Genomic DNA, 14,228 nt, shown 5'->3' with positions numbered 1-14,228 from the left:
ACGGGCCACTCCCCGGAAAGCGGGGCTTCCGGATTGGGTATAAAGTGCGGTGCAGCGGCCTCGGGCCGCAGCCGCTCGCAGCCGGCCATGCACCCCAGCACCCACGCCGCCCCGGACCCCGAGGCTCAGCGGCCGCTCGCGCCCTCGGGCCGCTCCTGCCACCCACTGCCCTGGGCTCTGAGCGCCGCGCTGCTGCTGCTCGCCGCCGCCTGCGCCGCCTGCCTGGTGCGCGCCTGGGCCGCGCCCGGGACCCCTGCATCGCCGGTCCCCGGCTCCGCGCCCAGCCCGAGACTCCCGGAGGGCCTGGGGTTGACGCCCGACGGCCGCACCCGCCTCCCCGACTCTCCGCAGGTGAGATGCGGCCCGATCTGGACCCCGGGAGAGACCCCTACCCAGTTCCGGGACCCCTTCTCCATCCGCTCTCCCCCCGCCTCACCACGAGGTCCTTAATGCATCCCAGGCCGAGGGTGGAGGGACCCCCATCGTCCCTCTTGGACCTCCGAGGGCACCCCTTCTTTATGCAGGACTTCGGGGGGCACCCTTCTCATCTCGCACCCCCGTGAGACCCCACCTCATCCCGGGACCCCAGAGGGGAGCACTTTCTCCATCGTGGACCCCGAGAGACACTTTATCTCGAACCACTGAGGGAGCTCCCCTTTTCTTTCGTAACTCGCGGAGAACCTAGGTTTTCTCCCGGACCCTTGGGGTACTCCCCTTTCTCTCTCAAGACTCCCCAGTGCCAAGCCCCCCGGAGGGACTCTCTCCTCTTTTCCCTCCTGAGTCCTCGGGGTTCTGTCCTTGCACACAGCAGGGCTGGGGCAGCGCGCGCGCTCGTTTGCAGCGGGAAGGGAAGGGAGCGTAGGCTCAAGACTTGCGCAGATCCCGGGGACCCCACTTTCCAGAGGGCTGCGGGTGCGGGAGGGGGGACCTCCACCCACTTTCCGCTTGTCCTCTCTCGGCAGGGCGTGTTCGCACAGCTGGTGGTGGCCGACGGTGGTGAGTGATTCCCCCAGACAGGGGGGAGGGTGCACTAAGCCGGAGAGCCCCAGGAGAGGGAGGCTTCCTCTGTGACCCAATCTGACCCTCTTCCCCTCCCTTCTTTGAAAAGTGTCCCCTCCCTTTTTAGGACCTTGTCAGCCCCTCTCGGGGTCTCCTCCTCCTCTGACCCCCATCTGTGCCCACCTCAGACCCCGCCCTCTCAGAGCTGGGGCTGGATGCCGCAAATCTCAGACTGGTAGAGTCTCTCCCACTGGGCTCTGGGAGAGACGGACCCCTCCTCCCCAGCCCTGTCTCCCTTCCTCCCTTTTGGAAACCCTCTTTCCCGTTCACTTCCGCTCCCTCTTCCCGAGACCCTCCTCCCCCCTCTTCTGGAGACTCTCCTCTCTACCTCCTTCTTCTGCCCCTCCCCCTTCCAGACTCCCCTCCTCGTCCTCCCTCCGGAGACCCTCCCTCGCTCCCCTCCCCTTTCTGGGGACTCTTCTTCCCACCCCCTTGCCCTCCCCCTTCCGGACTCTCCTGCCACCTCCTTCCCTTCTCTCTTAAGGAGACCTTCTCCCCATCCTGTCCTCTCCTTGGAGTCCCCTCCTCCTTCACCCTCCACCCCCTCCTCCCTCCCTTTATCTTTCCTCTAGGACTTTTCCTCCTTCCCCCACAACCTCCCCCTCCCTTCCCCCCCCCCCCCCCCGCTCTTCCCCTTCTCCATCCCCCCTCCTCTTCCCCTCCCCCCACTCTGAGTCCCTTCCTTCATTCTATCCTAACTGTGCCCCCCATCCCCCTCTCCTCCCTCTCCAAACTCCATCCCCCCATCCCCTTTCCCCCTCCATCATCCTTTTTGGCATTACATTTCCTCCTCCTCCTGGTTCCTGGAAGTCTGTCCCCCTCCACCGCCACCTCCTGTGAGTCTCCTCCACTTCCTCAATCTCCCTCTTCCAGAGAGTCTTCCCCCTCCCTCGGAATCCTTTTCTTCCTTCTAGCCCCCCTTCCCCTCCCCCAGCCCCCCCTCCCTCTGAGACCCTCTTCCCTCTCCGAGTCCCCTTATCTTTCTCATACCCCCCTCCCCACTTTTCCCTCTTGTCTTCTCTCCCTCAGCGCCCCTCCTCCCCTCCCCAGGGCTGCGACCTCAACCCTCAGCGATGCTCCCATGCTAAGGGTACCCTGCCTCTTTCTCCCACAGTACAGCTGACCGAAGGGCCCCTGCACTGGTGCAGCGAGCGGGGAATGACAGGTGTGACCCTGGCGCCCGGTGTGAGCTACGACAAGCACACACACGAGGTGGTGGTGGCCCAGGCCGGAGTCTACTATGTTTTCTTGCACTTGGCGCTGAAGCGTGTGATGGCCAGCAATGGCAACAGCTCCGTCTCCGTGGCCCTGCGCCTGCGGCCTCTCCAAGCTGGGGCCGCTGCCCTGGCCCTGACCTTGGACCTGCCACCCTTGGGGAACTCAGCGGCTGGTTTCCGGAGCGGCCTGCTGCACCTGGATGCCGGACAGCGCCTGAGCGTCGACCTGCGCCTCTCGGTCCGGGAGCCTCGCGCCTGGCAGCTCTCGGCAGACGCCACGGTCTGGGGCCTCTTCCACGTGGCCACCCAAGGCCCCCCGGACTCCCCTTGATACAGCTGACGTGACCCCCAGGCCTAGGTGCCACCCTCTGGACCAAGACTGAATCTTGCCTTCCTTTCTTGGGGCCCCTGGTGATGGGGTCTAGCTACTCTACCTCACTGGTCTGGGCCGGGGTCCTTGCTGCTGACCCCCTCTTCCAGGACTCTCCGGGTCCCTCTGTCACTTGGTATTTATTCTGAGCCTGAGCTCAGACAGTGTACGTTATATTAATCCGTTCAACTTATATTTATTGAGCTTCTGCTCCGTGCCAGGCACTGTGCAGGGCTAGAGAAACATCAACAAATAAAAAAGACACCCCCCCATCCTTATTTATGTTAATATGTGAGAAATAGAGACTCATTCCCAGTACCCTCCCCCCACCCCATGGTACTCATGGGGCTAGCTGTGGTAGTCCAAGTAACAATGCTGTGTGAGCTTTACTCATTCATGCAAATTTTATCAGGCACTGTTTTAGGTGTTGGGGACACAGCCATGAACAGGACAAGACAAAACCCCCAGCTTTTGCCAAGCTGACGGTCTAATACGCTGGCTTGACACTGTGACTGTGTGTGACCCCGTGTAACTGGGGCATATGGGAAGGTGTGAGGTGGTACATGTTGTTAGATAATAAAATATTTATATATGTTATGACTTCTATATATTGAGCATTTACTATATGCCAGACAATGTGAGTTATCTTGAGATTTACATAACTCCCCTGTGCCTTAGGGATTTTATTATTCCCATGTCACTATTATCTGTGCTCTTGAGATATTTTACCTATACTGTATCTGGTGGTGGAAATACTGGATAATGCCATTTTGCAGGACATTGCTTGCTAACTCTGTGTTCTGTGTCACCACACTAGTAACTTAACACATTATTGACCTGGGGATTTTTGCAGAAATTAACACCTGTGGCATTAATACATCCCCGGTCAATAATGGGTTAAAATCGGCCATGGTGAGAGCATTTACACTACGGGAAGTGATAAATGTTACAAGTCAGGGCTTGATTTATTGTTTGTTGATTGTCTATACTTAAAGTGCTGGTGAAAAGGATGTTCAACATGTAGATTACACTTAAGTGGTTCTTTTCTTTTTTTAAATTATTTTATTTTATTTATTTATTTGTTTTTAAATTTATCTTTGGCTGTGTTGGGTCTTTGTTGCTGCGCGCGGGCTTTCTCTAGTTGCGGTGAGCGGGGGTTGCTCTTCATTACACTGCGCGGCCTTCTCATTGCGGTGGCTTCTCTTGTTGTGGAGCGCGGGCTCTAGGCACACAGGCTTCAGTAGTTGTGGCACACTGGCTCAGTAGTTGTGGCTCACGGGCTCTAGAGCGCAGGCTCAGTAGTTGTGGCGCACGGGCTTAGTTGTTCAGCGACATGTGGGATCTTCCTGGACCAGGGCTCGAACCTGTGTCCCCCTGCAATGGCAGGCGGATTCTTAACCACTGCGCCACCAGGGAAGTCCCTACACTTAAGTGGTTCTTATCTGTAACTGTTACATTGTGAATAGCACCCGAAAAAATCCAGGAAGTCTTTCTCTAGTGTTTTCAAACCGCTATCTGATTTAGCAAAGAAGTTGCTCACATCATCATAAAGCAAGTGAAGGGTGAACACGCATCTTTATTGTTTTGTTCCATCTCAGTCTCTAAAGGAAAATATCATCCTCCATTCACTTGTTTCTCACTTGCAAGCATAGATTGGCTCTGGGTACAAGAGTGGAAAAAATCAAGGAAGGCATTCTGTGAGAATCAGTTTTGGCTGTATGGAATTTACAGTGCAGAGTCTCTTATATTTTATTGTTGGAGGTTGTGTGCTACACATTTGTGCCAGTAAAATTGATAATAAACACAGATATTCATTTCACTACTTGAGAGCTGGTTGTTAAACATTTACCAGCATACCATGGTCCTGGCCAGTTCTCCCAAATCCCCTAATTTCCCCACCATGCAGATCTTCTGCCCACTGGCCCATATAAACCAGCTGGACCTTGGCTTCTGGGGCTGGTGTGGACAGGGAGGTCTCCACAAAGCAGGTGACCTTGATGGGGACTTAGGAGGGATGGGGGTGAGGCAGAAGTGGGAGAGCTTTGCCTGTGCTGGCCAGACAGGAGGGTGTGAGATGGGCAATGAAGATGGGCATGTGGAGGTGAATGTCATTTGCCCGACCCATCTCTACCTCTTCTCAAAGAGTTCCATTCCCCACATCCCTTCTGAGAGAGCAGAACTGACATTGAGCTGACATCCATGAATGTGGCCATACTGGTCATTAAATTATTCAACTAGCCTCTATGCTAATTGGCAAATGGCTGTTACTCCCCGCCCCTTTTGCTGCATGCTTCCTCTGGACCCCTAGGATGGCCCTGGTGATCTAGCATCCAAAGTGTTAACTCTGGGTGCACCCCTGGGATTGGTGGGGGAAGGGTGTGGTCCAGGGGCCAGCTTCAAATCTGACTGGTCAACGTCTGGCTACACTGGTTGTTTCCAATTTTGATGATCATCCCTGGCACCAAGTGGTGCCACTTCTCTGGCACAGCTGATTGGGTCATGGTGGATACATGACTCAAGCTGGGCCCATCAGATCTCCTCGGTAGGAATGTGGGCGGGCCTGGCATTCCTGAACTTATTAGTCAGGAATTGGAAGGTGTATGGGAGGCAGAAGCATGGAAGGGCCCATGGGCAGAGAGAGATGGGAGGAGGAAGATGGGTGGGGATGCATGGATGAGACCACAGAGCCCTAGAGAGACGGAGGAACCACCTAGACTTCCCATTTGCCTCTTCCTGTTACATGGGATACCCTATGCATTAGTTTCCTAGCGCTGCCTTCACAAAGTGTCACAAACTGTAGGACTTAAAACAACACACTTTTATTGCCTCCCAGTTCTGGAGGCCAGAAGTCCAAAATCAAGGTCTCAGTAGGGCCATGCTCCCTCCAAATGCCCTAGGGAAGAATCCTTCCTCGGCTCTTCCAGCTTCTGGGGGTTGCCAACCATCCTTGGGGTTCCTTGCCTTACAGCTGGGCTACTCCCAGGAAGGACATGAATTTTGTGGGAGACACTATTTAATCCAGTACATCTGGCATCTACCCTTGCGGGGGCATGAGAAACTTGAGTGTCCTCCCAGGAATTTCCTTCTGCGGTGGGTTCTGTTCTGTGCTGCTATTAGGGGAACCACTGACTGAAACCGCCTACCCTAGCCAGGAACCCTAGTCACCACTTGCATGAGTTATCTTACAACAGGAGGTCCTGGTAAGGAATGTGGAACTAACAAGCTACCACCAACCAGAATTCAAGAAAGGTCAAAAGGAGAGAGGAGATGCCAGTCCAGATGTCCTACCAACCTCCCAGAATCCTTCTCGCTGGAATCCATCTTGGCTGAGTGATGCGTGCGCCTCTAGGGAGGACCCTGAGTCAGAATGATTGGCCAGAGACAACCCGGAAACTAATCCCATTATCGTAAAACCCGAGACTGCGAGCCACGCGGCAGAGCAGTCCTCTGGGTTCCCTTACCCTGCTGCTCTCCACCCGGGCGCCCCTTCCCAATAAAGTCTCTTGCTCTGTCAGCACGTGTGTCTCCTCGGACAATTCATTTCTGAGCGTTAGGCGAGAGCCCACTCTCGGGCCCTGGAAAGGGTCCCCGTTCCTGCAACACTGCCAAATGAACTGTGAGACATCCTGGTCCCCAAGGATGCAGTCTCTCAAGGCTGTCACTGTCTTTCCTAGTGGCTTTGGGATCCCAGAGACTGTCATACTTCCTGTGTTAAGTTGGGGATGGGTCTGAGACCCCTAAACAGAAACCCTTAGCCCCTCCCACCACAGCAGCCCAGCAGGATGCATCTCCAGAAATGGAGGCAGAGTGGAGAAGCCCAAAGACTTGCACGAGCTTCGCATGTGAGTGGATGCATGTTGGGAGCAGTATGGCGAGGCAGGAGCGGGGATGGGTCTGCAGAGCATGCTTTCTTTAAGAAAAAAAAACGTGTTAAGGACACAACATGCGATCTACCCTCCTAACAAGATTTTAGGTGCACAATACAGTAACATATACGCACAATATTATACAGCAAATCTCCAAAACATATTCATCTTGTGTAACTGAAACTTTATACCGATTGAACAACAACACCCTATTTCCCCCTCTTGCTAGCCTCTGGCAACCATCATTCCACTTTCTGTTTCTATGAATTGACTTTTTTTAGATACCTCATAGAAGTGGAATCACTCAGCACGTGTCCCTCTGGGTCTGGATTATTTCACTGAGCATAACGTACTTCATGTTCATCCATGCTGTTGCATAAGGCAGAGTTTCCTTCTTTTTTAAGGCTGAGTCATACTCCATTGTATGGATGGACCACATCTTCTTTATCCATCTGTCCATGGACATTTAGGTTGTTTCAATATCTTGGCTATTGTCATAATGCTACAGTGAACATGAGAGTACAAATTATTTCTTTGGGATTCTGATTTCAATTATTATTTTTTAAGAATATCAATTTATTTTACTTATTTATCTTGATTTTGGCTGTACTGGGTCTTAGTGGTGGCACATGGGATCTTCGTTGTGGCATGTTTAGTTGTGGCACGTGGGATCTCTTAGTTGCAGCATGCAGAATCTTAGTTGCGGCATGCATGAGGGATCTAGTTCCCCAACCAGGGATCAAACCTGGACCCCCTACATTGGAAGCGTGGAGTCTTACCCACTGGATCACTAGGGAAGTCCCCTGATTTCAATTCTTTTGGATAGGTACCCAGAAGTGGGATTGCTGGATCATACTGAACATCTATTTTAGTGTCACACAGAGCTGAGTTCAAGCTCTGATTCAGGCAATGCTAGCTAAGCTGTGCATCCTTGGGCAAGTGTCATCACCTCTCTGGGCTCAGTGTCTTCAGTTGTAAAACTGGAAAAAGTTTTGTATCTCATGGGCTCCTAGGAGTATTAAGTCAGCTCATGGGTTTAATAGCACAGTGCCTGGCATTTGACTCAATATGTAGAAGCTGTTTTTATTATTACAACAGTTGGGTCATGGAGAGATGACACCTAAGGTTCCAAGTGCATCTGGTGAAGTGAGTTCCAGGTAGGGAGAGCAGCATGTATAAAGGGCCAGAAGTAGGAGAGTGGATATAGTAGTGTGAGATGGGGTTGAGGGGGTCGGACCATGCAAGCTTGTGGATGACAGCCCAAAGCTTTATCCTGAGGGCAAGGGAGAATTATGAAGACAGAGGTCAGATTAGCTCATTAGATTCTGGAACTGAGCAGGACCATGTGGGGCTCCTGGGCACAAAAGCCTTTCTGTGTCCCCCGTTTCTTTTTTTTAAAAATAGTTATTTATTTGGCTGCACCGGATCTTAGTTGCGGCATGCAGGATCTTTTAGTTGCGGCACGCGGGATCTTTAGTTGCAGCATGTGAACTCTTAGTTGCAGCATGTGGGGTCTAGTTCCCTAACCAGGGAGCGAACCCAGGCCCCCTGCATTGGGAGTGTGGAGTCTTAGCCACTGGACCACCAGGGAAGTCCCTGTCCCCCATTTCTTGATTACAGGAAATAGGCTTCATTTAGCCTCTGTGACGTTCCCTGGGTTCCAACGGGCAGGTTCAAACAGTTGCTAATTAGGGAAGGGAGGGGTTGCAGAGACAAGGGAGGAACAGTCAAGAAAGAATACTGCAGCCTTGGGACAGGGTCCTGGTTCCCCCTCAAAGGATATACATAACAGTCTCTTTGAGCTGTTTTGCAGATACTGAAACCTCCACCAGGTGAAAGAAGCTAACTGCATGCTGCCCACAAGCACGCAGACCCCGGAAATTGGAACCAGAAGGTTGATGATGCTGATTCCCACTTACCGTCAACCACCAACCACTCAGAAGAATGTCCACGAGCTGATCACGCCCTCATTGAACCATTACTGTACAACTCCTCACTCTCCCCTCCAGGTCGGGACACACAGTTTTGAGGGCATTAGCCTACTGTGGCCCCTTTGCCTGGCAAAGCAATAAATCGATTCTTTTCTGCTTCACCCAAAACTCTGTCTCCGAGATTGAATTTGGTGTCAGGGTGCAGAGGCTTGCATTTGGCATTAATCCATCTGGCAGGGATGCAGAGTTTGGAATGGGGGGTAAAGAGGGGAGAGAAGGAGGCTCATTCAATCACCCAAATGAGAGGTAATGGGAGGCTTGGCATAAAGTGCTGGCTTTGAAGATGGAGAGGCAATGAATGCACCTCTCAGATGATAAGAGGAATAGGAGTTGGTGAGACTTTGAACATGAGTGAGATGGAGGAAATGGAGCAACCAAGACTTCTGGCTCAAAACTGGATAGATGGTGGAGGCATTTATGGATTTGGGGACGCTGGGTGATCATAGGTCACTTGGAGATGTGGAATTTCCGTGTGCCTTTGAAGTGACCAAGTAGGGATGCCGAGTCAATCCTGTGGCTATGCTAGCTCTTTGGCTGAGAAGGAAATGCAAAAGTTGGTGTATTTACATACTGGGCGTTTGAGGCAAGGATGAGATCTCTTAGAAAAACAGAAGTAGCAGAAAAGAAGTTCTAAGATCAAGGGCTGAGGAATCCCAGTAGATAGTGTTTCAGTGGGAAGCCGGGTTGTACAGAAGCCTGAAAAGGAGCAGCCAGAGAGCAAAGAGGGAAATCAAGATTCCAAGGAATCTGTTTCTAGAAGGAAGTAGTGGTCCATGGTGTTCGATACTGCTGAGAGCATCAGATGAGATGAGAACTGAAAATATCTACCGGATTTTTAATCATCAGAATCACGGGTGGCTATATTCAGGGGTGTGGATGGACCAAGTTGCATCAGAGTGGCTTGAGAAATTAATAAAAGTGAAGAATTTGAGACTGCCTCTATAGATATTTTCTTGAAAAGAGTATTTGGAAATAATTTCAAATTTAAAGAAAAGTTACACAAATTACACAAGTACAAAGAATCCGTGTATATCCTTTACCCAGATTCACTAACAAAATTCACTAATTTTGCCCCATTTGATTTATCATTTGCTCTCTCTCCTCTCTTCCCCCTGCTGTGTTGTGAATATAAGTTGGAAGTATTCTTTTAAGGTGAGTCAGATGAGATCAGGATTATTAAGGAACAGAACCAGAGGAAACCACATCCCCAGAGGTTAGGGCAGTTCTAGGAAATTCCCAAAGGTAGTGTGCGTGGATTCAAGAAATGGCAGGAAGTTTTGGGGCATTTATCAAGGTGATTACATAGAATGAAACATGGGAGCTAGCTGCATTAGCTTTACCTGTTCTTCTGGCTCGAGTACTAAGCAGATCCAATGATATAATTTGCCCTTTGGCTAAATCAGTGGATAAAATATGTCCAAGTTACCAGCACTACTTTTCTGAGTCAAGTTATAGCAAATAGAACAGGCAGGGAACTGGAATTTTCAAACAAAAGGTGAGCAGACAACTATTAAGAATCACCAGGCATGTGACCAAAATCAACACCATGAAAGAGACATTTCAAACTCCGCAAAAGCAGAAAAAAATCAACACCTGAAAAAAAAAGAGCTAATAGAACAATCAAAAGACTCCAGGACAAGTTTAAATTATTTCCCTAGAAAGGGTTTATTTTATTTCAGATTAAATGATATTTAAATACTCCAATAATAAAATCTGTAAGGATACTCCTTCAAATTTGAGTCAATTCCAGAGAGATATGAAAGTTTAAAGATTAAATACCATTGCTTATTAAAGTTCAAAGATATTAAAGTGCAAAGGAATTGACTTACCGTTGTGAGATTAGAGAATACCTTTTCATTCACTCATTTATTTGTTCAACAAATATTTACTGAAGGTTTTTAATGTACCAGCGATTTTTCTAGGTGTTGGGGACAGAGGGGAAAGAAGAGAGACTTGGGTTCTGCTCTCAGGCAGCTTATATTCTAGGTCAGGAGTCAGCAAAAACCATTAACTGTTTTTGTAAGCGAAGTTTTATTGGAACATGGCCATGATCATTTTTTATGTATTGTTTATAATTGTTTTCATGCTTCAAAGGCAGAGCTGAGTAGCTGTGACAGAGACTGTATGACCTGTGAAGACTAAAATATTTAGTAGCTGGACCTTTACAGAAAATGTTGCTGATCTCTGTTCTAGATAACCCACAATACAATAATTTTATACTGTTATGAATACTGTATTAATCAGCGTACTCCAGAGAAACAGAACCAATAGGATATGTATATATGTACAGAGAGATTTAGTGTAAGGAACTGGCTCACACTATTGTGGGATCTTGCGAGTCTGAAATCTACAGGGCAAGCCAGCAGGCTGGAGACCCAGGGAAGAATTGATTTAGTCTCAGATCCAAAGGCAGTCTGGAGGCAGAATTACTTCTTCCTCTGGGGGACCTCAGTCTTTTTCTCTTAAGGCCTCCACTGATTGAACAAGGCTCACCCACATTATGGAGGGCAATTTGCTTTATTCAAAGTCTAATGATTTAAATATTAATTGCATATAAAAAAACACCTTCGCAGCAACATTTAGATTGATGTTTGGTCAAATATCTGAGTACTGTGACCTAGCTAAGTTGACACAAAATTAGCCATCACAAATGTTATGAAAGAAATATACAGGGGGATGTCTTAGAGAATATAGGAGGTCTACTTTCAAATGATGGCCATGGCTATTTTTTTTATCTTTATTTATTTTATAATATTTATTTATTTATTTGGCTGTGCCGGGTCTTAGTTGAGGCACACGGGATCTTTGACCTTCACTGTGGCATGCGGGTTCTTTAGTTGCTGCATGTGGAATCTTTAGTTGTGGCATGCAGGATCTTTAGTTGTGGCATGTGAACTCTTAGTTGCCGCATGTGGGATCTAGTTCCCTGACCAGGGATCGAACTTGGGACCCCTGCATTGGGAGCACAGAGTCTTAGCCACTGGACCACCAGGGAAGTCCTAGCCAGCGCTATTTACTATTATAAATTTATTTATTTTATTTATTTTTATTTTTGGCTGCACTGGGTCTCTGTTGCTGTGCGCGGGCTTTCTCTAGTTGCGGCGAGCGGGGGCTACTCTTTGTTGCAGTGTAGGGGCTTCTCATTGTGGTGGCTTCTCTTGTTGTGGAGCACAGGCTCTAGGCTCGTGGGCTCAGTAGTTGTGGCTCGCAGGCTGTAGAGTGCAGGCTCAGTAGTTGTAGTGCACGGGCTTATTTGCTCCGCGGCATGTGGGATCCTCCCAGACCAGGGCTCGAACCCATGTCATCTGTATTGGCAGGTGGATTCTTAACCACTGTGCCAGCAGAGAAGCCTGGGCTATTTACTTTTAGAAGGCAACAGATAAGCTGGGATTCAAGAGATGACAAATATCCAGCTATGGGGATATCTGGGGGAAAAACATTCCAGGTAGAGGGGACAGTAAGTGCAAATGTCCTGAGGTAGGAACAAGCCAGATGAATTTGAGGTCCAGAAAGAGCAGTGTGGTGGACAGCGGCAGGGAATGATATTGGCGATATTATGAGGGCATCATGTGTAGATTTAAGGGTTTGGACATTTTTCTACCTTCAGTATAAAGCCAGTGGAGGGTTTTAAGCTAGGATCATGGTGGGAAAATTGGAAACAGGAACATGATTGAGAGGTCGGTGGAGGACCCTAGGCGAAAGATCTTGTTTGCTTGGGTGGTGGTTGTGGAACTAGATAGAAGTAGGGAAATGTGGCTTTACTAACTGAGATTTGGTGCATGTTCAATGACCTTAAGCAGCTTTCCTGTACCCCAAGAGAGAAACACCAGCTCCTCACTGCAGTCCATAAGATCCGGCACAATTTCCCCCATCACCTCCGTGACCTCATCTTCTCCCACTCACCCCCTCACGCTGTTTCAGGCATAGTTGGCTTCCTAGCTGTTCCTATATGTGCCAGATAGAGTCCTGTCTCAGGGCCTTTGCTCTGGCTGTTCCTTCTGCCGGGAAATCTCCTCTCCCAGATCTCTCCATGTAGGTTCCTTTGCATCATTCAGTGCTCAGCTCCAAAGCCATCTCCTTACCTGATACCCCATTTAAAAAAGCTCCCTCCATCAATTCACTGTTTATTACTGACCCTCTTTTTTTAAAAAAAATATTTATCTATCTATTTATTTATTTATTTGGCTGCACTGGGCCTTTACTGCAGCGTGTGGGCATCTCTCTAGTTGTGGGGTGCAGGCTCTAGAGTGTGTGGGCTTAGTTTCCCTGTGCCATGTGGGACCTTAGTTCCCCCACCAGGGATCAAACCCATGTACCCTGCATTGGAAGGAGGATTCTTAATCAGTGGACCACCAGGGAAGACCCAATTGACCCTCTTTTATTTTCTTTGTAGTGTGTACCAGTTATCCAAGGATGCATAACAAATCCCCCCAAACTTAGTGGCACAAAACAGCAACGATTTTCTTATGGTCATGAATTCAGTGGATCAGGGATCAGGGCAGGGTACAGTGGGAATGATTTATTTTCTTCTCCACAATGCCTAGGGTCCAGCTGGGAAGATTCAAGCAGTTGGAGGTGGAGGTGACTTCAATAACTGGGAGCTGGAATCATCTGGAAGCTTGCTCACTCACAGGTGTTTCACTTGAGATGGATGGCATTAAAGCTCAGCTAGGCTGGGACGATCAAATGATGTACCTACCCTCGTCTTCTCTATGTTGCTTGGGCTTCTCACTGCATGGCAGGTTCACATGGCAGCTGGATTCCAAGAGGCAGGAAGTAGAGGCTTCCAGGACGGTTCAACACTATATCCAAGAGTCACTTTGTCACCTGCCATTGGGCTAACATTTCTGAGGGCCCACCTCCAAAGAGGTAGAGAAATTGACTTTGGAGGGGCAAGTTCCACTTGCAGAAAGGCCCATTGGTATGGGAGATGTTATGGCAGTCATCTTTGGAACATACCATCTGCCATGCTACCTTGAAGGCTTGTTAGGAAGATTTAATGATATGGTGCCTCTTAAGTACTTAGAGAAGACTTCTTGTTCCAGGAAAGAGTATGTAGTATGAGGTTCCAATATGCAGGATGAGGTTCAGACCAGAAAGACCCACTTTTGACTTGCTAGATTCTAAGCTCTATGAAGGCAAGAGTTTCTGTTCATTGAAGTTCACTGATAAATCCCAGGCATCAAGAACAGTGCCTGTGGCATGTAGGTGCTCAATAAATATGGGTGAGTGAGGAGAAAGCACACAGACTTGGGCATTTCAGGGAACCACCCTAGGGAAAGCAAATTAGAGACTTTCAGCACCCAGGCTAGATTTGCAGGATTGAGAGAAGGTATACAATCTTAAAAATTCCCCATAAGAGGGAGCAAGATGTGTGGAGTGGGTGCATCTACGGAAAAGGTCTGAGAGAGCCCCAGAATCCCTAACTGGACTGACTGGTGAAGGTATTTCTCTCCCAAAGCCAGTCAGTAAAGACTGGAGGAAGTGACTACTTCTTCAAATGTGAAGACAGCAATGCAAGACTTCAAGGAACATGAAAATTCAAGGCAACTAGATATCACAAAAGGGATACAATAATTTTTCAGTAACTGACCCAAAGGAGATCTACAAATTGCCTAACAAATAATTTAAAGAAATGTTTTTAGGAAGTACAGTGAGGGTCAAGAGCACACAGATAGACAACTCAATGAAATCAGAAAAACAATATGTGAACAAAAGGAGAAGT

General features: G+C 48.9%; 1 protein-coding gene across 2 annotated transcripts; it reads left to right on the top strand.

Moving 5' to 3' along the window:
* Positions 1 to 3,246, top strand: TNFSF9 (TNF superfamily member 9). Of its 2 annotated transcripts, none has more exons than XM_082381134.1 (3): positions 1 to 351; positions 963 to 996; positions 2,179 to 3,246. In XM_082381134.1, exons 1-3 carry the CDS (start codon positions 88 to 90, stop codon positions 2,619 to 2,621), a joined length of 741 nt encoding a protein of 246 aa, XP_082237260.1. In that variant the 5' UTR covers positions 1 to 87; the 3' UTR covers positions 2,622 to 3,246. The 2 variants fall into 2 exon arrangements, with proteins under 2 accessions (XP_082237260.1, XP_082237261.1); XM_082381135.1 differs by having other exon boundaries at positions 2 to 351; positions 2,174 to 3,246.
* Positions 3,247 to 14,228: the final 10,982 nt, after the last annotated feature.

The sequence above is a fragment of the Balaenoptera borealis genome (genome assembly GCF_965194805.1).
Source record: "Balaenoptera borealis genome assembly, chromosome: 2".
In the NCBI taxonomy this organism is placed as follows: Eukaryota; Metazoa; Chordata; class Mammalia; order Artiodactyla; family Balaenopteridae; genus Balaenoptera; species Balaenoptera borealis.
Note: the sequence above shows the minus strand (reverse complement) of the source record. Positions and strands in the feature narration are given on the sequence as shown.

What these genes read in the sequence shown, in the direction of transcription:
- TNFSF9 (XM_082381134.1), top strand. Translation starts at nt 88, where the DNA reads ATGCACCCCAGCACCCACGCCGCCCCGGACCCCGAGGCTCAGCGGCCG. An exon ending in GCCTCCCCGACTCTCCGCAG is followed by an intron (nt 352 to 962) that starts GTGAGATGCGGC and finishes CTCTCTCGGCAG; the next exon opens with GGCGTGTTCGCACAGCTGGT. An exon ending in GCTGGTGGTGGCCGACGGTG is followed by an intron (nt 997 to 2,178) that starts GTGAGTGATTCC and finishes CCCACAGTACAG; the next exon opens with CTGACCGAAGGGCCCCTGCA.